This window comes from Xenopus laevis, chromosome 4S (genome assembly GCF_017654675.1).
Source record: "Xenopus laevis strain J_2021 chromosome 4S, Xenopus_laevis_v10.1, whole genome shotgun sequence".
Lineage (NCBI taxonomy): Eukaryota > Metazoa > Chordata > Amphibia > Anura > Pipidae > Xenopus > Xenopus laevis.
This window is the reverse complement of record NC_054378.1, coordinates 56,052,049-56,073,584: the sequence shown is the minus strand read 5'-3', so window position 1 is coordinate 56,073,584 and position 21,536 is coordinate 56,052,049. Positions and strand designations below refer to the sequence as shown.

Here is a 21,536-nt window from a genome sequence, read left to right as displayed (position 1 = left end):
AAGGCACAGGTTACATTACAGATAAACCCAGTCAGTGGTGCAATGGTGTTTTATCTATTATCTGCTATGTAACCTGTGCCTTTTCTCCTTTTTTCCAGCTTGAATGGCTGCCCCCGTGGTTACACAGCAGCTTGCTTGAGTCGGAGGTACCATAAACTGAGGGGTCCTAATATCCTATGATAGTTCAGTCAAAGCCTTGATTTCAAACCAGCCAATAATCTGTGGGACTATTTACAAATCAAGGTGTACAAGTGTCATCTGACTAATCTGAGGAATCTGGAATATTTCCCTGTAAGAATAGGCTAAATTTGCTCCTAATGTGTACACTGGTACACTTACCCAACTGAAATGAAAAAAAAATTAAGCATATCTGGCCCATTTATATTTCTTGAATCTAGTTTCTCCTAAGCTGTGACTCCCTCTCTTGAGCGGCTGCCTGCCGGATCAGGTTTCTTTAGCAACCGACAAAGGGGCAGATTCACTAAAGGACGAAGTGGCTAACGCTAGAAACAATTCGCCAGTGTTACCATCCGCAGGGACATTGCCTATTCAATAACAGGCGCAGGCGTCAATTCACTGGTGAAAGAGACCGTCGCTAGCGTTTGTTTGCACTCTATCGCCAGGCGACTTTTCACTATGGCGAAAGGTCGTTACTCTGCAAAGTGCGGATTTTACTGAACCTTTTGCCAGATTTGACTTCGCCACCTCAGACCAGGCAAAGTGCTTACAAGCATCTAGATCTTCCTCAATCTTCTGTCACTTACATCATATCCTGTGTGCTGAAAATGCAGTTCAAAAAACGCTGGTGACTTTTCCTTTTTTTTAGCAGGATTGCCTGTAAAAGTCCTAACTTAAACTTTTTTTGGGTAACCGCTTTTCTCCAGACATTTCATAACATATGGAACATTCATTTTACAGTGGGCTCATGAGTAATAAAAAGTGGTAACTTCAAGCATTTGCACCAACATTTATAATAAAGACCTCCATACAACTTTAAATTACCCGCCGTATGCAAATTGACCTAAGCGCAAGATCACTAGTGAATTTTCACTAGGCAGAAACGAACGCTAGCGCATCTTCACTAAGAAATGCTCGCACTGCCAAATTAACACTCTTGAAAGGTCACCAGTGTTCGGCGCCCAGGACTAAACTCTGCATATTAGTGAATTGGTGTAGTCGTAGGAATTTGCACCTGATGGACTGATGCGAGCTCTGCGAAGCTGACGCAGGCGAAAATTCGTTAGTGGCCCTGCTTGCATTTGTCACGTGTGCCAGTGAATTTTTCTACTTCTTTAGCAATCATTCATTTGTATTATTATGCAGATGAAAATCATTCACAGATTGTTTATTCCTAAAAACAGGTTGGCACCTAGTAAATGGATCCGATCATGAGCACTTTCATGTAACTACAGAACTTTCTTGAGCATGCATTCCATATTCCTTAAAGTGTATTTAATCCATTTAAATTCACTCTTAGCCTTTTATTTCACAAAGAAACAAGCTCAGCTCAGTTTCTCAGACAAATATTGGCACAGCGAAATGTCAGCATCAATATTTCAGAAACCCGAACTTACACAACTGTTAAAACACAATTTGTCCAACAAAAAGGGTGACCATTGCTGACATAAGTAAAGTTTCCAAAAGCTCTTATAGAAAACAACGGATGATATACAACATGGATCAACCTGTCCTACACCTTCTGCATTATCCATTGAAGGCCTTGGTCTAGGACCATTTGCCAGCTCTTAATAATAATATTCTCATGTCTTGATATTTTGTTCACTAGGGCATAACCTATGACTGCCCACTGTGCCAAATAAATCTAGAGTGAGAAAAGCAGTGTTCTGGCCTGGAAAGCAAAACTAAAGCTGGTCATACACAGAATATAGCTAACGATTTAACCTCTTCAAACCAAGTTTACAGGTTTAAAAATCCTGCCGGGATTGGGATGGTATCGGCTAGTCGATATAAACCTTTCCCAATGACCTACACAGACTCCCACTATAAAGGTAAAAAGACAGGCCCTCATAACAAGGTGACCGTAGAGGGTAGTGATGCTCTCCAAAACAAGCAGACAAGAAGCAGAATGCCCACCTTTTTTTGGTACATAATGAAAACCGAGGCACAGGATGAAAAAACAACTCATAGTAGTTTGGTTCCCAATTCATCCCTTGAGTGAATTCAGAATCAAACAGGTGTTAATTTATACTACAGCAGGTTTTTAGGAAAGGGGAATAGGGACTTTGGGAAGGAAGCACCCTTTTGCAACCCCCAACACATGGGGTGACAAAGAAGTTAGATGGGTTTGAGTCAGGAGGTGCATCATTTGGCATCATTCATATGGTAAAACTACTTACATTTAAAACTTTAACTATGTCATTGCAATGTCAAGTATATAACAGGTTAATCTTCTCAACTGCAAAACATTATATACACAGTCTGCATCTCATATATTTGATATTTGTGTAGCATTCCCCTTGGCAGGACTGTGAACAGCAGCATCCTGAAATATTACAGGAACTTTTAGCCACACATGGCTATATTATGCATTGTCCGGGAGTCCAAGACATTCTTCTTGACGCTGTTCATTCTGATTGGCTGTTGATTTTACTGCAGTTGTTTACTGGTTCACATCCTCCCAACTAGATCTCTTGGGTACAGCACTATTTTTATGTAGGCCATGTTTTACAGTCTCAGGGCTTGTTCACACGGATGATCGTCATCTGTTTTTGATGTCTTTTGAACACATTAAAAGCAGATGAATAATATAAAGGATCCTATACTGTGGGGAAATGCATACAGCACATGTTTTAGCCTTGAGAGTTTTATTCTGTACCATTTTGATGTTTAAAAAAATTGCCTGTTGGATCTCTGGTGCATTTATTCTGTATTTATAAAAATAAAAAAGCATCACAAATAGAAAGCAGAAAAACAGAATAATTCTATATCTGTCTTCAATGTCTTCAATATCTGTTTTCAATACAGCCTTGTTTTGAGTACAATACACTCTACTGTATAATTCGTAATTCGTACTGTAATTTGTATTAATATTCCTAGTATTTGGTCAGGCTTTTTGTCTAAAAAAATCTGAAAAAGTTGCAGGGAAAAAAAGTGCAACATTTTTGTGATTTATTATGTGACAAAACTGCGACAAATTCAAATCTGAAAATACTAGGGATGCACCGAATCCAGGATTCGGTTCGGGATTCGGCCTTTTTCAGCAGGATTCGGATTTGGCCGAATCCTTGTGCCTGGCCTTGTGCCTCGCCGACCGAATCTGAATCCATTTGGGATTCGGCCGAATACCCGAATCCTTGGTGAAAGATTCGACCGAATACCAAACCGAATCCTAATTTGCATATGTAAATTAGGGGCGGGTAGGGAAATCACGTGACTTTTCAACACAAAAGAAGAATTTTTTACACTTTTTCCTTTCCTGCCCCTAATTTGCATATGCAAATTAGGATTCGGTTTTGGTATTCGGCAGAATCTTTCACCAAGGATTCGGTGCATCCCTAGAATATACTCCAGCTAAAACCTGTCGGGGTCATGTAGAAGTCAGATGTCCCTTTTACAACTAAAAGATGTTTCCTGCCTTCATGATCTTCGATGGTTTTGGGAATTTTCATGTTGGTTTTTGTGCGACAATCCAAAAAAGTGGTGGTTTTTGAGCAACAAATTAGAAAAAGTTGCACAATTTGAATTGTCGTCTGATTTTTTTTGTGACTTTTCCTGCACATGCTGTTTTGGTTTGGATTTTTTTGTAAATAAGGCCATTCATGGTTGGGAGTTTGATCAAAAAATTTTAAAATAAAAATGAGAAAAAAAGGAATTTTAATAAATACCCCCTTAGTATTTGGTTTAAATACTTTCTCTACTCTCTTGTTAAGGAAAGCCCTAATTCTTTTTCCCATTTTCTTGTCCACAGGGACAATTCAGATTATTTACATTACAATAGTATTTTGTAAAGGACCAATATAATATTTGTTTAGCCTGTCCTTGGCTTTCCTAATAAGAATTCTAACAGACAGGCCGAAGGAATATCTCCAGGTGCAGGCACATCAAGTAGCAGAGGAGCGGAATCTCAGCCTACACAGAAACGCAGACCCCCTATGTCTGGCATTGGCCTAACTGTCCAACCAAGACAAACAATCAGAATTTGATAACATCCTATGCAGGTGAGCTTCAATAGGGTTTTACTTATATCTGGCAGATTCTCAGCCAAATATCAGCAGAGCAAGCCTTCAGTTTCTCCTCATACATAAGCCAATAAGCTAATGGCTCAATCTAGAATGGCAGTGTTGTCAGTTATTATTGGTATGTGTATGGGATGGTTAAGAGAAGTTAACTATTGTAACCAGTGCTAACCGCAATTTATTATGGACAATGCATCTGAATGTTATCATCATATAAATGTATTAAATAATACATTTATATGATGATAACATTCACATGCTTGCAATGTATTGTATTCTTGCTTTGATAGTACAGGTAACTGTTGTCTAGAACCCCATTAACCAAAAAGCACTGAATTAGAGAATGTCCATCTCCTATAGACCAAATTTCTAAAAACAATTTACTTTTCTCTGTAATAATAAAACAGTAGCTTCTACTTGATCCCAACTAAAATATAGTTAATCTTTAATGGAAGAAAAATAGCCTATTGAGTTTAATTAATGTTTGCATGATCTTCTAGTAGACTAAAGGTATGGAGCTTGTTTCTCTGAAGATTTGTGTTGTCCACCACAATCTTGGTAAATGGTACATGGGCAGGTTATCTTCTTCTAACTCAAATTCATTATTATTTATTATAATTAACATGTATTTTTAGAGCACCAACATATTTCACAGCGCTGAATCCTATGCTTTTTTCATATGCTTTTTTCGTTTTTATTGGGCTGGGGAAGGCATAGAGTATTTCATTAGGCAAAAATAGTATAGCTGGAGTAGAGCTAAAACAGCTTGCAGCCATCACTGCCTGTTATTAAAAATGAGACACAAGTATAGAGCTGTATTCAGTTGTATACAATGATCAAATGGCCACCTTTCTAAAGCTGACCATAGACCCAAAGATCCGATCGTACGAATCATCGTACGATCGGACTTTCCCATCTCCCGACCTGCCACTAACCATTCCGATCAAATAAAGTACAAAAGAACAGATCAGCCGATGTTCTGCCCCTGACAGCAATCGTATGAAAGTTATGTCTGACAAAAGCTAGTGACAGTCTCCCTCTGAAAATCGTACGATCAGCAATACATGCAGAGATATTATCGGCAGCCGACAGAAATCTTTTAACCTGTCCGATCGACCAAACGACCAATCTCCGCTGGACGAAAAATGGCGGGAATGATGGTCCGAAAATTGTATGAATCCTCGATTCCTACGATCAGATCTTTGCGTCTATGGCCAGCTTAATGCATCATTCCATCTCTCCAACAACAAAAAAATTAGAGATGCACCGAATCCAGGATTTGGTTCGGGATCCGGCCTTTTTCAGCAGGATTCCGATTCAGCCGAATCCTTCTGTCTGGTCGAACAAATCCTAATTTGCATATGCAAATTAGGGGCGGAGAGGGAAATCGCGTGAATTTTTGTCACAAAACAAGGAAGTAAAAAATGTTTTCCCCTTCCCACCCCTTATTTGCATATGCAAATTAGGATTCGGTTCGGTATTCGGCCGAATCCTTTGTGAAGGATTCAGGGGTTCGGCGAATCCAAAATAGTGGATTCGGTGTATCCCTAAAAAAATGGATATCTGGTTCCCCACAGTATATTTAAGAGGTGTGGGTAGTCCTGATAGTTAAACTTAAATTCAAGACTACAAATAACAGAAAAGAACTTGCAAGGACCTGCTATTTAATTCATTAAGAGCACTGTCTTCTCAAAGTGCCAGGAGGCTAGCTAAAGAGTGGGATAAAGAGCCTCAAATCAATTGGAAGGATATTAGTGATGATGCTGTAAATATATCTTGTGATCCAGCGAACAAGCAGTGAGTGCATTTAGAGAGGCAGATATAGATCTGCAGTAGACCCCACCATGCTGAAATAAATGGAGTAGCTGCATTTTAAGATAATGAACTGAAGCTTTAGTGAATTATAAAAGGCTGCTGACTTGCTAATTTATGGAGTATTCTTTATAACGTTTTCCAACATATTTGGATCTTAGTATAACCCCCATAAACTTTTTGAGTTCAGTAATGACTTATTTTTTTACGGGGGTAAATTATTATGAAAATATTAATTATTTATGATTTGTCTCTTAAGTATACTATATTGCCAGGTGGAGGCTTCCAACAGGGAAATTATGTTTATGTTTATTGGTAGGCCAGGCATGTCCAAAGTCAGGCCCGGGGGCCAATTGCGGCCCATTTTCAAATTTACACTGGCCCTCAGCCTCCATCATGAAATTAATAATAATGTGGCCCCCCCAGCACAGTGCAATCAGGAATCCCGTAGCCATAGCAGTAATATTTGGGCACATTAGTGAAATGACCTGCCACTTGGTCTATACTGCTGCCTGTGTGCTGAAGGTGTTAGCAATAGAAACATACTGACATGTAGTGACGCACCGCTCTCACATACTTCTTTAGGGCTGAAGGTGCAATAGACGTGCTGACGTATACGAGAGCGGTGCGTCACTATGTGTCGTTACGTGTCTATTACTAACACCTTCAGCACACAGGCAGCAATATAGACCAAGTGGCAGATCATTTCACTAATCATGTACCCAAATATTACTGCTATGGCTACACAATTTCTTGTTAAAATGAGGCGTGGAGAATAAGTCCAAACTCCACTTCTCCACATCCTAAACGCCATGTACGTATCCATCTCCAGGAATGAATAATCCGGATCACAAGTTAGCTACATCGGAATGGATGTCAGGCTGAATGGTCGGCCCTCACACATTTTCACCTCACTAAATCTGGCCCTCGTTGCAAAAAGTTTGGACACCCCTGGGCTAAGGTGAACATTATAAATATAGTTTGGGAGACAAGTGGTTATTGCTCTTGTAAATTCTTTTACATCACACCTGTGATTTGTGGGCTTTCTATGAATCTGGAATGTTAATATTGCATACAAAAAACTGCTTACTTTGCTTTGAAGTGAGCCAAAACTGTGCCGCATTTCATTGCTGTGCAAGGAAGAGAAAAATAAGTCTAATTTATCTTGTGTCTGAGGATAAGCAGACACATACTAATGCTAAATGTAGGAACAGATCTGAATGATATCAAAGTACATCATATGTATCTTATGTTTTATATAAAGACAAAAGTTTGTCTATTACTGGGACTTGGATGCCAAGGGCCCACCAAAAAACCTTACATCAAAGGCCCACTCTCCACATTATCTGTCCTATTCTCCTAACTCTTTCATTATTATCCTCATCTCCTTTTTATCATACTTCTCTAGAATCTAGAACAGTGAACCCCAACCAGTAGCTTGTGAGCAACATGTTGCTCTCCAACCCCTTGGATGTTGCTTTCAGTGTCCTCAAAGCAGGTGCTTATTTTTGAATTCCAGGCTTGGAGGCAAGTTTTAGTTGCGTAAAAACCAGGTGCACTGCCAAACAGAGCCTCAATGTAGGTTGACAATCCACATAGTTGCTACTAAATGGCCCATCACAGCCTTATTTAGCACCCCAACAACATTTTTCATGCTAGTGTTGCTCCCCCAACTCCCTTTACCACTGAATATTTCTCACGAGTTCTAAAGGTTGGGGATCCCTGGTCTAGGAGATCATCTAGTCTTTTCTCCATTACTCCTATTTGTTCAGATACAGAAATGAATAATGCCCAATGACTGGATGTAATGGTGGATTCTGGAGTATCTCTGATTAGGTAACATAGCATACAATAAGGCTAATGATACACTGGCATTTTGTCTCAATCAGTTGCATAACTATAGCAGAAGCAGAACCCGCTGTTATAGAGGGGCCCAGACTGTGGGGTCTGCTTTCTCTATAGCTCATAAAAAACCCTCCTCAGCCGCTCTCTTACCTGCTGCGAGGAAGGGGGACGCAAGTCAGTGGTTTTTTTCAAAGGAAAAGTTGCTGAGACAGAACTGCAACGAGGACGTCTGAGATCTGTCATGGCAGTGGCACATGCAACCGATTATCACCTCAAGAAGCTAATGTCTGCATTTTGAGGCTATAATCACTTGCATGTGCCAAAACCATGGCAACTGTTACATTTCTTTGAGACAAAAATATCATGTGCCATTGGTATAATAGTCATGCTCTATAGAGCTGTTTTATTTCCATTTTTTAATTAAACACTGAGCATAGATTAAACCGGTTTCTCACTGATCTGCTTTTAATTAATGCTGGCGTCTAACTGATCAGTTTCTCAGTCAAGAAGTGGTGCAAAAGGATTGATCTTGATATCAGTATATACTGCAGAAAGTACTGATATACATTTTTTCATTATGCTTAAATCTATTTGGGATTTTGCATCCACTTATAAAGCAGAGGGCATCATGTAACTTTGCAGAGGGTGTTGGTACATCACTAAGAAATTCTTGGCAACCGAGTAGAATATCCTTGTCTTAAAGGGTGTGGGTGTGTAAACAAGGTAATGTTCTGGCCATTTCTCAATACAACAATACTGGTCATACCACCAAATCAATGCTGTGCTTTGGGAAACTGTAAGCAAGACAACAGAAGAAAGGGGCTAATCCCACACCTAACCACAAATCCATCCGTGGCTTGCATAACAAAAACATATTATCCTATACAGGGCAGAGGATTCAGTATTCTAAGAACATGCTCGGAATTACTCCTTATGTGCCTTTGTAGTAAACATGCCAATAAAAGTAGCACGTGATCTGCCTGAACATATGCAGCACAAGGATCCCCGCTGCCAAATCTGCGAGACATATATTCTCAAATGCTTCCAGAAGCCTTCAGCCAACAAGCAGGTGTTGAATTTGTCAAAACAGTATGCTGCAGACTGATCTCACAGCAATTACTGCTTGAATGTTGTTCAGATTTGCTGTTGTAAATCCATTGTCGGATTCCCATTGTATGTAACAGGCAGTCATTTTTTATTAACCCTTTGTTGGCACATCAGTGTTCCCACCAGGAACTATCTGTTCTTTTCTAATACATGTGTGTGACATGTATGTATCAATTCTTTAGCGCAGTAACCAGTGCATTCTGGGCAAGAAGCTTGTTGAAACACTGAAGCCACACTTCATTAAATCATAAAATTAATCTAGATAAAGGGTTCTCAAACCGACTTTAAAACATAGTAACATAGGTTGGAAAAAGACACACATCCATCAAGTTCAACCGTTTTTTAACTACATGCTAGTTGATCCAGAGGAAGGCAAAAAAACCCCCATCTGAAGCCTTTCCAATTTGCCTCAGAGGGGGGGAAAATTCCTTCCTAAATCCAAAATGGACTAGTGCCGGGATCAACTTGTACTATGAGCTATCTTCTTCTATAAGCTGAATTCCCTCACTTGCTAAAAAGTCAGAGAGGTTATTATATGATCCCCTTATATATTTATATATAGTTATCATATCACCCCTTAAGCGCCTCTTCTCCAGCGTGAAAACCCCCAATTTGGCCAGTCTTTCCTCATAGCTAAGATTTTCCATACCTTTTACCAGCTTAGTTGCCCTTCTCTGTACCCTCTCTAATACAATAATGTCCTGTTTGAGTGATGGAGACCAAAACTGTACGGCATATTCTAGATGTGGCCTTACAAGTGCTCTATACAGTGGAAGAATAACCCCCCTCCTCCCGTGACTCTATGCCCCTTTTAATACAGCTCAAGACCTTATTTTCCCTTGATGCTGCTGACTGGCATCAGCCAAGTTTATCATCTACAAGGAGTGGACTCCAAGGTCCTTTTACATAATGGTTCTGCCTAGTGCAGTCCCATTAAGGGTATAAGTGGCTTGGATATTTTTACATCTCAGGTGCGACTTTACATTTATCAACATTGAATCTCATTTGCCACTTAGCTGCCCAGATTGCCAGATTCTGCATCCTGCATGGAATTAATTGGGCTGGATGTGTCATCTACAAGCACTGATACATTACTTACAATACCCTCCCCTAAGTCATTAATGAACAGCTTAAATAAAAGTGGACTCAATACTGAGCCCTGAGGGACCCCACTAAGAACCTTACTCCAATTAGAGAATGTATTATTAACAACCACCCTCTGTACCCAATCCTGTAGCCAGTTTCCTATACATGTACAAACGACTTTATTAAGCCCAACAGATCTTAGTTTAGAAAGCAGTCATTTGTGGGGCATGGTATCAAACACTTGGCAAAATCCAAATGGATCACATCTACTGCCCCCCCAACTGTCAAGCATCTTACTTATCTCATTATAAAAACCAATCAAATTTGTCTGACATGACCTATCTTTCATAAAGCCATGCTGATTGCTGCTCATAATGCCATTCACTAGAACAAAATTTTGAAAGTTATCTCTTAACATACCTTCAAATAATTTGCCCACCACAGATGTCAAATTTACTGGCCTATAATTGCCAGGCTGAGATCGTAATCCCTTTTTTAAATATTGGAATGACATCAGATTTTCTCGAATTCATAGATACCATACCAGATGAAAGCTTATCTGAACTAAAACTGAACTAAGCTCTCTTAGAACCTGGGGGTGTATGCCATCTGGCCATGGAGCCTTGTCTATATTAATTTTTATTAAAGCTTTATGGATCATATCCGGAGTCAGCCACTGACTAAATTGAGCTGAGCCATCAGTACAGCTATGAAGTGAGCCTGGGAACTCAGACTCCTCTATTGTATACACTGAAGAAAAGAACTGATTTAGCACATTTGCCTTTTCTGTATCTGTTACAACCATACTGGTACCATTATTTAAAGGAGCAACATCTTTTTACTATTAATATACTTAAAAGACTTTTTGGGGTTAGTCTTAGCCTCAGCCGCAATGCATTCTTCATTTCCTTTCTTTGCCTTCTGGATTGCTGTTTTGCAACATTTATTATAGTGTTTGTATTCATTAAATGCAGCTTCTGTCCCAACAGACTTGTAGTTTTTAAATGCCTTTCTCTTCTATCCTATTAACTTCTTTACTTCTATATTAAGCCATATAGGGTGATTCTTAGAGCTTCTACATTTACTCCTTAAAGGAATAAATTGAGAACAGTAATGATTTAATATAATTTTAAATGACAACCATTACTGTTCTGTGTTTGTAGTTGAAAACTTAATGCCCCAATCTATACTCTGAAGGACAACCCTCAAGACACTAAATTAGCTTTTCTGAAATTCATGGTTTTTGTTGCCCCAGTGTATATTTGTTTTTGCACCAGACATTAAATGGTCTTTTTTGGACCAGACATTAAATAGACAGTATGGTCACTATTATCATTGACTTGCATATTTGCTATAGTTCTGGGTCATTAGAGATCACTAGATCCATTGTCATGCAATAAGTTTATAAACTTGTTCCCATTAACTGATCTGCTCCAGTCAATATCTGGGTAATTAAAATCCCACATTATCATTACTTTACCCAAACTAGCAATCTTTTCTATTTGCATCAGGAGCTTAGCCTCCTCCTCACTTACATTAGGGGGTCTATAGCATACTCCTACAATTAATTTGCTGGGCGCTTTACAATTGGTGAAGAACTCCACCCATAAGATTTCTGCCCCCTTATTTTCTAACATCACCTCCTCCTTTATATAAGTTTTTAAATCCTGCCTAACAAACAGACCCTTCCTCCTTTTCTATTGCCTCTGTCCCTCCGAAACAAAGAATAGCCGATGATATTAAGTGCCCAGTTATGTGACTCAATCAGCCATGTTTCGGTCACACCAATTACATCATATTTTCCCTCCAGCACCAGCACCTCCAGCTCTTCCATTTTACCCATGACTGGGTACTTTATTGCTGGATATAGAAAAAGATTTATCGAGGGGATACAAAGTCCCCCATAAAAGCACAAACCAGATATGAGTAGTTCTGCATGTTTCCCCACTCATAAGAGCAGGGTGGGGAACTCAAGCACTAGTGATGTGTGGGCCAACCCGATGCCCACGGGTTGGGCAGGTTCAGGCTGACTTTCCCACAAGGTTTGAAGGCCACGGGCAGGGTCGATGTTGGATAAAGTTTAGCCTGCACCCACACATCACTGTCAAGCACTATACCAACCCTGCCTGCTGCCCATCTGCACTGGTTTAAAAACAAGAAGTTCATGTCTGGAGTGTGTATCCTCAAACCCATAGTTTTCACTGGATAACACTTCCAGTGGAAACTAACCCAGTATACATTTCCAGATATTCTTCTGCAATATAAGAGCACTCCTCTTATAACCATCATATATACAGAAAAGGGAGGGGATTTAACACCTAAGTTCAGTTTCCTAAAGGATTGTGCACTTACTAGAGAAGTCTATTTTCCTTAATCCCTAAATAGCTTTTTGACCCACTTGTTTTGTTTCATATTAATACAGGCAAATGCTTTTCCATCAAAGGTATAAATCACCAGTCAATCAATCACCAGTGACAATATAACTTTAGCAAAGTTGGGCTGTTTTCTTATAAAAATACAATACAGTAACACAAGCATAAGTCAAAGTGGCGGGGGCCAAACAGAGACAGATTTAGATGTAATTCAAATGGCAGGTCAGTATACAGTCACAGTTTTTTTCACTGTTTCTTTATTTGAATTTGTCAAGCTACTTAGTCACTGTTCACTCAAAATAAATCTACTTGGTAGTAATAGAGTTAAAAGTGTATGATACACTAGCTGCTGTTACTATAGGGACTGATCTTGTTCTCCCTACAGGGATTTCCCATAGTTACACAAAGCAATGAAAGTGAACCGAAGGAACCAATCCAGACACTTCAGGCCAATGTTAGAAGCCAGTCATTGTCTATTTGCCAGAAGTCAATGAGACAAAATTATATTGGGGGCTAATGCTACCCATCAAAAATTAAATGTCTCGGCTTATTTATTAATATTGTCTTCAGCACATTTCCTTCAAATTTACCATTTGAAAATATTTATTGTATATAAAGCTAACATCAAGAGAGGCAGTCTTCAACTGCAAATGTCTGTACCTACTCGTATTCATTTATTTTTTACTAAACGCTAAAGGTGTTGAAAAGATTTACATGGTCCCAGGATGTAAGACTGGGGGGACAGAATGGAAAATCTGGTAAAGAATGAGAAGAGTTGACAGCACTATGAATGAGGAAATTCTGAAAAGTGCACTATACTGTGAAGTTCTGTATAAGGCATAGGGATTTTGATCACTAAAGATTCAATGTTCTGTATAATGGCTCTTATACAAAGTCAGAACCTGATGTTCCTGAAGATTGGTCACTTTTCCCCATTAGAAGGGAAGCCAGCAGATGAGTGCTGAGTCTGTCTTTCTTCCCTAAAGGAAATTACATTGTTCCTAGAGCAGAGCACATTTTGTGACAGATTTATTTTAATTTCTTGACAGCATACATGAAATTTCAGACTGCAAGCTGTTTTATAAACACCAAGATGAGCAATTGTTTTCCTGTCTCTTTCTGAGTTGAACCCAATGCAGTCTGTGCTGTTTCAGGTACTGTGCATGTCATTTGCTTATGAATCCATCTACATACATTTTTTTTTTATTATTATTTAGGAACTGTCCCTGGCCTTTAATCATTGATACTAGAGAATAATACTTTTGGATTTGAGTACCAAGATTTATCTGGTTTATCAATGTGCTATGGGCCCCTTGATCACTGATATTTCTGTTTAAAATACACATCAGGTTCCAAAATTCAACCTATCCAAGTCTGAAACAATCACAGACAGATTTTGTTTCACAATGAAAATTACAAGTGCACTGGCCGTCATTGCATACAGCATGGGATAAACAAATCCTGCTTTCATAGTTATGAGTTACTATAATGAAATCAGTGCTTCTTTATTCCTCTATGTTCTCTTGCTCTATAGCTGAAGTTCTCCTTAAGATCTGTTTCTACTTCTGACAAATTCCCATTTGTAATAATATATAAAGAAAGCATAATGGATGCAATTAATATTTTACATTAGGTGTCCAGTATTCCAAGTGCTTGTACTCCATAGACCTTTACGAACAGAATAGAACCCATAAACGTGAATATAAATTATACCTGTCCTAATATCAGAGTGAATAGGCAGTGTTGTATTGTATCGTCGTTTGACACTTTTTATTTAAAGATAATTAAAAGACTACACTGAAGGCTTACCAACTAAGAAAGTCTTTATTTTACTTCAAACTGCAGGGAAAGCGATCAGGATATTCAGATGAGAGTCAATAATAATAGTGACTGTGGAAAGGGATTTATTAAGAGATAAATATTCTTGAGAAGTTAATTTTGGATTGTTCATATACTGGTGCTGAGTACCTTTGAGATGCAGCCAGGGAGTCACTTACAGAAATATACCTTGATGAAAATTGGCTCGCTAAAGGTAACAAAGAATTGGGAAGGAGCCATTGCATGCTTATTATTGATATTTCGGTGCTGTTATAATATTCATAATAAATATTTATTTATAAAAAGACTTATTGGTGCTTGGACACTAACACTGGGTTAATGTCACAACTAGTCGTAGTAGTAAAAATTATAATGTTATAGTACAGGTATGTGATCTATTAAGAGGAATGCTTGGGACCTGGGATTATCTGAAATTTGGATTGCCATATTTTAAAGTGGACCTGTCTCCCGGACACAATCATCTGTATAAAAGTCCTTTTCAAATTAAACATGAAATCCAATTTCTATTTTTTATTAAAGCATTCATAGCTGTTGTAAACTCCTTTAAAAATCTCAGCTGTCAATCAAATATTGTCTGCCGCTTCTCTGTGCCTTAGGCATAGAGGCGGGGCATACAAATAGAAGTAGTCCTGTATATCTAGGTAACTCACCAAATAAAGGAAGAGCCCCAGGTGGGCCACCCTGAGCCTTCAACAAGGGGAGCGGTTCAAACCAGAAAATAGTAGAGCAGGCACTTAAGTAAAGGCAATCTTCCACCAGGCAGTAGATATAGGTAAAATAGTTTATTATGTCACATATTGATACACAGCCTTATGCCTTAGAGGCGGGGCAGACAATTACTTTCACTTTCCATTCAGCACTGTCACTGCTTTCCACACATTCCCCCTTTTTCTTCACCGTCAAATTGTGTAGCCAGGGCATAGGGATGGACATCGGGTCCCCCATTCTGGTGCACAAACAAGATTCTGAGATGATGCAAGGCTTGTCTTAATAACAGTGTCCACAAAATGGCTCCTGTCTGCTTGCTATAATTATGAATTCCCAGACTAAAGGAAACAAGATTAAAATAATTTATATAGTGTAATTAAAGTTAATTTTACTTGACTAATGTGATAAAATAGGATTTTGAATATTTTTTTTGGATGACAGGTCCCCTTTAAGTCTACCCAAATACATTTAAACAGTAAATACATAATACAAGGTACATTTTACTACAGAGAAAAGGGTATATCATTTAAAATTGACTCTCTGGCATACGGCCTTCCCATAATTCAGATCTTTCTGATTTCTGGATAAGTGGTCACATAACTAATTATAATGAATTATCTAGCAGTAGACCATCTGCTGTTTCACTGTTCTACTTCTCAAAACAATTCCCTTTGTTGGTGTACAAGTCTCAGTTGAGGTCTAAGCATTGCCTCATGCAGCCTGTTTGTACCAATTAAATGATACAGCAAAGTGCAGTGCCCGGTCTCTCTAAAATTCGCATAGATGTCCAGCATTGCTCTGCAGGGTATTTTAAGTATAATTCCCAACAGAACTAGAGGAACCTGAATTAAAATGATTATATGTTTTAATTTCTCATGCCACAGGGGGTGGATTTTCATACTATGTTTCAGTGTATGTCTTCAACCTTGCCAACCATTAAAAAATGTCTCTTTATGATACTATAGCCACCCTGATACTCGGCATGCCACATGGCATAATGCTTGAACTGAAGAAGCTGCTCGGATGAGTAGTCAAACGTCTTCAAAGCTTACTCGGCAAGTCCAGTTGTTTTAGAATTATTTACTTTAGATATGCTTTGTCATCTTCTTCCCAAAATTACTTATAAGTCATGAGCAGCAAGTTGGCTCCATCAATAGCACTTGTGCAGAGCTGGGGGTCCTGAGTTTGATTCTGGCTTGGGCACTATCTGCAAGATGTTTTCCCTGTGTCTGTGTGGATTCTTCAGAAAAAACATACAAGCATGTTAATTGGCTCATGATAAATGTGATTCTACCTGTAATTGTAAGCTCCCCTGGCACAGAGACTGATGTGAATGATATATAATATCTGTAAAGCATTGTCTAAATGTGTAGGCTATATATAAATAACAGATAATAATCCAACACTCTGGTTGTGTCTTAGCCAAAATGAACACGAGCCAAAAACTAACATTCTCTAAAAATGCAGCATGAAAGAATGATGTGATCCTTATAAAACATAAAATAGGGATCTCAAGAGAGTTAAAAGTCTTGGGAATGTTCTGCTGAGTGTTAAATCATTTGGATTAATGTGGGTTAATGCAGAAACTGGGTGACAAAGGAATGTATAATGGCTAGCAATGTATATAAAATGGATCTGCAACCTGCTACTAAATATGGACTGTGGCCAATATATAAATGATAGGTTGATGCATGCCAATGGGACTAGAAGTATAGCCATCTAGTACCCATATCTATAGTGGTTACTTTATTTATGTATATATTTTATATAATAATTGCACATTATTCACAGTTGAAGAACAAGGCATCTTTTTCCCATATGTAGAATGGACCAGGGTCACACTGGGGTGTGCAAGGCCCACCAGGGTTGCTAACTCAGGGGCCCCCACTCCCCCTCTATGGCCTCCGACACCCACCCTTTCGTCCGCCACGACGTGGGCAAAAAGTTGCCCTTCAAATGTTGCTGAACTATTATTCCCATCATTCCCCAGAACCCTTTGGCTGTTGCAGGATGCAGATGAACATCTGGAGTGTCTGGAGTGTTTCCCATCACTGCTATATTTCCATTTATTTATTCCCCTTTCTACCTATAATCAGTAACAAGCTCTAGAGCACTATACTGATTATGAGTGACAGTCTTGTTTTTTCTGTTCAGGGACAGTTATCTTATCTAAGGTTACACAGCAATAAGAACCTTATCTTTATTTGTGACAGTTACTGCAGGCTTGCCCATACAGTGCTCAGACTAGGTAATTACCAACAGATAGTTTATCATTTAACAGCAATGGCATTGCAGTTCCAAATGAAGGTCCCTTTACATTTATAGGTGCTAATGCATCTGGAACTGAAACACTGAAATTGGCCATAATTGTCAAGTAAATCTTCCCCACCTGCAACCATGGGTACCACATATGCATTATTCACGCATCATATTAGTAACAAGCAAGGTTTAGCTGATACAAAGGCTACTGGATTCTGCATAGATGTGTAAAATGTGCACGCTGAAAGAGGTGTGTGTTAGTGTGCAGTGGCTATGAATTATACCAAACCAAAACAGCAGATTAATGCATTAATAGCCTGTATCCTCGTTGAAACGCCATTACTGAGATAAGGAATTCTCCATAGCTAACAAATTCTCCAATGCTAATTAAACGGTTAATGGCCATAAATTGGAGAAATGGGTTATAAAAAGATTTTGGATCGCCTTCATATTGTGAACGATTACAATACAATTACAATAATGCCGCATTATGAAATATTTGCTCCAACAAAATCACTTAAAATATATTTTATTAAATATTTAGAAAAACAGGTGCCCAATGCAGGGGTAAGGGTGTGCCACAACAGGTACATGCAGTGTAATGAAGCTGAAACCTCCTGGAACTATATGAAGCATGTGACACTTAAATCTATGGATGTGTGCGTTTATACTGTACTCTACTGCATTTTTATTCCTTCCAGGTAATAGTGAGTCTGTATCCATGCAGAGGCTCTTCCCCCAGCCTGTATTTGCTAATCCAAAAGGAAGGGGGCCGTGGCAATGCAGAGTCCTAGGCCTCTATCTAAGGAAGCAAATATATAAATCAAGCATGGCCATCCTGCAAACCTCCAGCTGCAGCGGTAATGCTGAAAGCTGCAGCACAAAAACAGCTGGAGGACTGCCCTTACATCCCTAATTTACACTTACTCTCATGAATCCTCACTCGGACATATACCCCTTCTGCCCTACCCTAAAAGCATGTTATTGTACAGACAAGATTGCTATTTCTCCTTAAATTCCCCAGTATGTGAGACAGAATCAGTAGGCACCAATTATAATTATAATAAAAACAATGCACAAGTATGAATCAGATGGATGCATCATGTATGCGAGTGACTGGCTCCTTATTGCAGTAGGAGACCTCTATAGTCAGTGATCATAGGAGGCTGCACACGAGAGGCATCGAGTCTCCACAGGAGAACATCCACTGCCTGAGCTGCCTTAGAATGTGTGAAAAGACTGATTGATGCTCCTTGGGGAATAGGAACAATATTTCCATGCTGCTTATACACAGAATTGATGGATGGGGGGTTGAGTTGGGTAGTGGACTTATGCACAGGGTTGTCTTGGTTTGCTTATTAATAATCTGACCCATTTCAATGATCACTAGCAGTGGGGAAACTGGAGTATATCCGAGCGTCAATCTGAAGCGGCTATAGAGCTGTTGCTAAACTGCAACTCCCAGTACTCTATAGCTAACGATACTGAGAACATCTAGCTCAACAGCAGTCAAAGGCTTCTCTGATCCCGAGCGCCTTCTCTTGTAACCGGAGGCTTCTATCCCCAACTTACACAAAGATGTGAAATACCAAGCAACCCAAAGCCCTGGCAGCCCCTCCCCCAATCTTCTAGGGCTTTAAATCACACAGTGACACATCCCCAGCCACAGGGTGACAAAGCCATTCCGGGGATATGGCATGAGTGCAGATCAAACACCAGTCTGCAGAGAAAAGCTGCACTGGGCTCTGCCCACAGAGGGGGCACCAGCAGTGGGAGGACGAGAGTCAGACAGTGAGTGGCTGCTCCTGCAAGGTGACAATGGTACAGACTGCAATACAGACCATTCACACCAAAGACAACGGCAAGCTATTATGTTCTTCATCACCGCCATGCCATGATTCATCCGCTTTAACATGATCCCAATAGAATATACATATACATATATAGATATAAATATATTTGGATCCTCCAGCTTCCCATGATGGATTGATTTGGAGGCGGTGTCACCTAAAGGCCCAGCCCTTTCCCCCCTGATCAATGGGATATTAAGAGAAAAGCTGATGAGTAAGTTACCTTCATATCATTGATGATGGCCTGGAAGAGACCTCCCAGTGCCCCACACTCCTTATCCACTGACTCCATGGTGAGTCCAAAGCTGGGGGGGTAGCACAATCCACAGAACTCGCAGGAACCCCCCTAAGAGAAGGAGTCACACTCCAGCTTCCACCCCACTGGTTTGGATCCAGAAAGGAAATCAGAGCGTGAAAAAAAAGAGAGTGAATTCCAGAGAATCCAGAACTGCTGGGACCTCCTCCCCTGTGAATCAATGTCACCCACCTCCCCCCACCCCCTTCTCCCTCCACTTGTTATTTCCCCCTGTTGAGTCTTTTCTAGTTGATGTCAGTTTCAGCATTCAGATGCCCCACGTCCAGCAGGGAAACGAGGCAGACACAAGCTCCCACAATCATCCCTGCACGGGGGAGGGGGCGAGCTCTGAGCTCCTCCAGGGAAAGGCATTGACCACAGCACTGAAAATGAGGGGGAAGAAGACAGCGAGACAGCAGCGCTAATCCGGGGGAGAAGCAGGCGAAGTACAATTGCGCTTTGCTGGTGGCTGAGAGGCTGCAGTGCAGCAGAGAGGCAACAGACTGGGGAAAGGGGAGGGACACAGATCTGTCACATGGAGGGAACGAGGGAGGGACTGTGTGAGGATGACTGTGGGAAATCAAAGCCGAAGGCACAAACGCTTTGTTTTTATTGTGAATCACAATCGTAACAGACAGCAAGCGATTATGAATACAAATCGCCACAACTTCGTTCGAGTGACACGTTTGTCTGAGACCCCCCCAAGCTGCAGGTTATCTCTGTGTCATTGGTACCTCTCAGGCTCTCACCGTTATCTTTCATTAGACAAGCGAGGCGCTACTGAGAGACGCTGAGCAGCTACCAGCAACCCAGCACTTTTCTCCATTTCTTAGTCTAATGGCTTTACTCACTGTGTTCAAGTGCTGGAACTTATCATTTCACTGACTAGAAATGTCATTAGAAAAGTTCTAATAAAGCAGGTGATTTATCCAAATTACGTCTAAAAGAGTGTATTTAAAAAAAAATTTTTGGAATATGATTTTATATTATGCCCTATTTATATAGCACTGACAATCTTCAGCCAGTGTCGGACTGGGGGGCCTGCAGCCTCAGGGCCCCCCACATCATCCCCTGGGCCCCCCAGTTGCAAACAACTCTGCAGCGCCACCCCTCCTCCCCGCAAGCGAAAATTTTTCTGGAACGGCAGTGCACCCGTCGTCAAGGAAGGGAGGTAAGGAGAGGGAGTGCAGGAGCGGTAATGGGCCAGCGGGACCCACTGGGTTTTTTCCCAGTGTCCCACTGGCCCAGTCCAACCCTGTCTGCAGCACATAACAGGTACCCCCAGGCCCGCTGCTGTTCGTCACCCTCTCCCTTTTATTTGAGCAAACTTTCATCATTGCGACCTGAGCTATGGGGATAGCTATTGTATCTCCTGAAAATCCTGAACCAATGTCGGTGTGGTTGGGCAGCATGCCACCCCCTAAAGTCTTGCTGCCCTAGGCCCGGGCCATGCTGGCCTCTCCACAACTCCGGCCCTGAGCACAGAGATTATACATAATTCACATCAGTACCTGCCCCAGTGGAGTTTACAATCTAAGGTCCCTATCACTTTCACACACACTATTGTCAGTTTAATCAGTTGCCAAATAACCTGCCAGTAAGTTTTTGGGATGTACAAGGAAAACAGATATTGTTTAGATCTATGAAAGTAAACACAAGTGTTTATGGTAGTGCAAGCTATTGTCCACAGATCCCTTTGCTATTAGATTTTTTTTTGTGTTTTAGGTGGAACTGGAGCTTCATGAGCATGGGTAAAGGTGCAATTACCATTAGGGCAGCAAGGCACTGCCAGACAGTTACCCAGTGTTGGGCCTAAGGATGCTGGAGTCCAAGGCAATTTACCACACCTTTTGACCCAAACCCACACCCCAGTTGTCTCCTCAACTCACACACTGAATCCCGTGGATTTACAGACAGACATAAACTAAGACAAAGGTGGCCATAGATGCACAGATAATATCGTACGAAACAAATTTTCGTACAACATTCGGTGCATATGTGGTTTGAAAAGAGCCAACCGATATCAGCATTAAACTTTGATATCGGTCGGCTCGTCAATCGAGCTGGAGGAAAAATTTTGATCGGTGCCTTTGAAGGCACCCAAACATCTGCCATTGTTAGTGCTGAATCGTCAGGCACAGGTAGAATTCTATTGTTCCTATCTGTA

The 21,536-nt window shown here is 40.3% G+C and overlaps 1 protein-coding gene across 3 annotated transcripts in view; it reads right to left on the bottom strand.

Moving 5' to 3' along the window:
- mtss2.S (MTSS I-BAR domain containing 2 S homeolog) overlaps positions 1-20,070 on the bottom strand; it is a 55,967-nt gene extending 35,897 nt beyond the window's left edge. For all 3 annotated transcript variants that reach the window (XM_018260634.2, XM_041561263.1, XM_018260635.2), the window contains exon 1: positions 19,298-20,070. In XM_018260634.2, coding sequence (XP_018116123.1) covers positions 19,298-19,366 — 69 coding nt within the window. In that variant the 5' untranslated portion in view covers positions 19,367-20,070. The remainder of the gene's footprint in view (positions 1-19,297) is intronic.
- Positions 20,071-21,536: the final 1,466 nt, after the last annotated feature.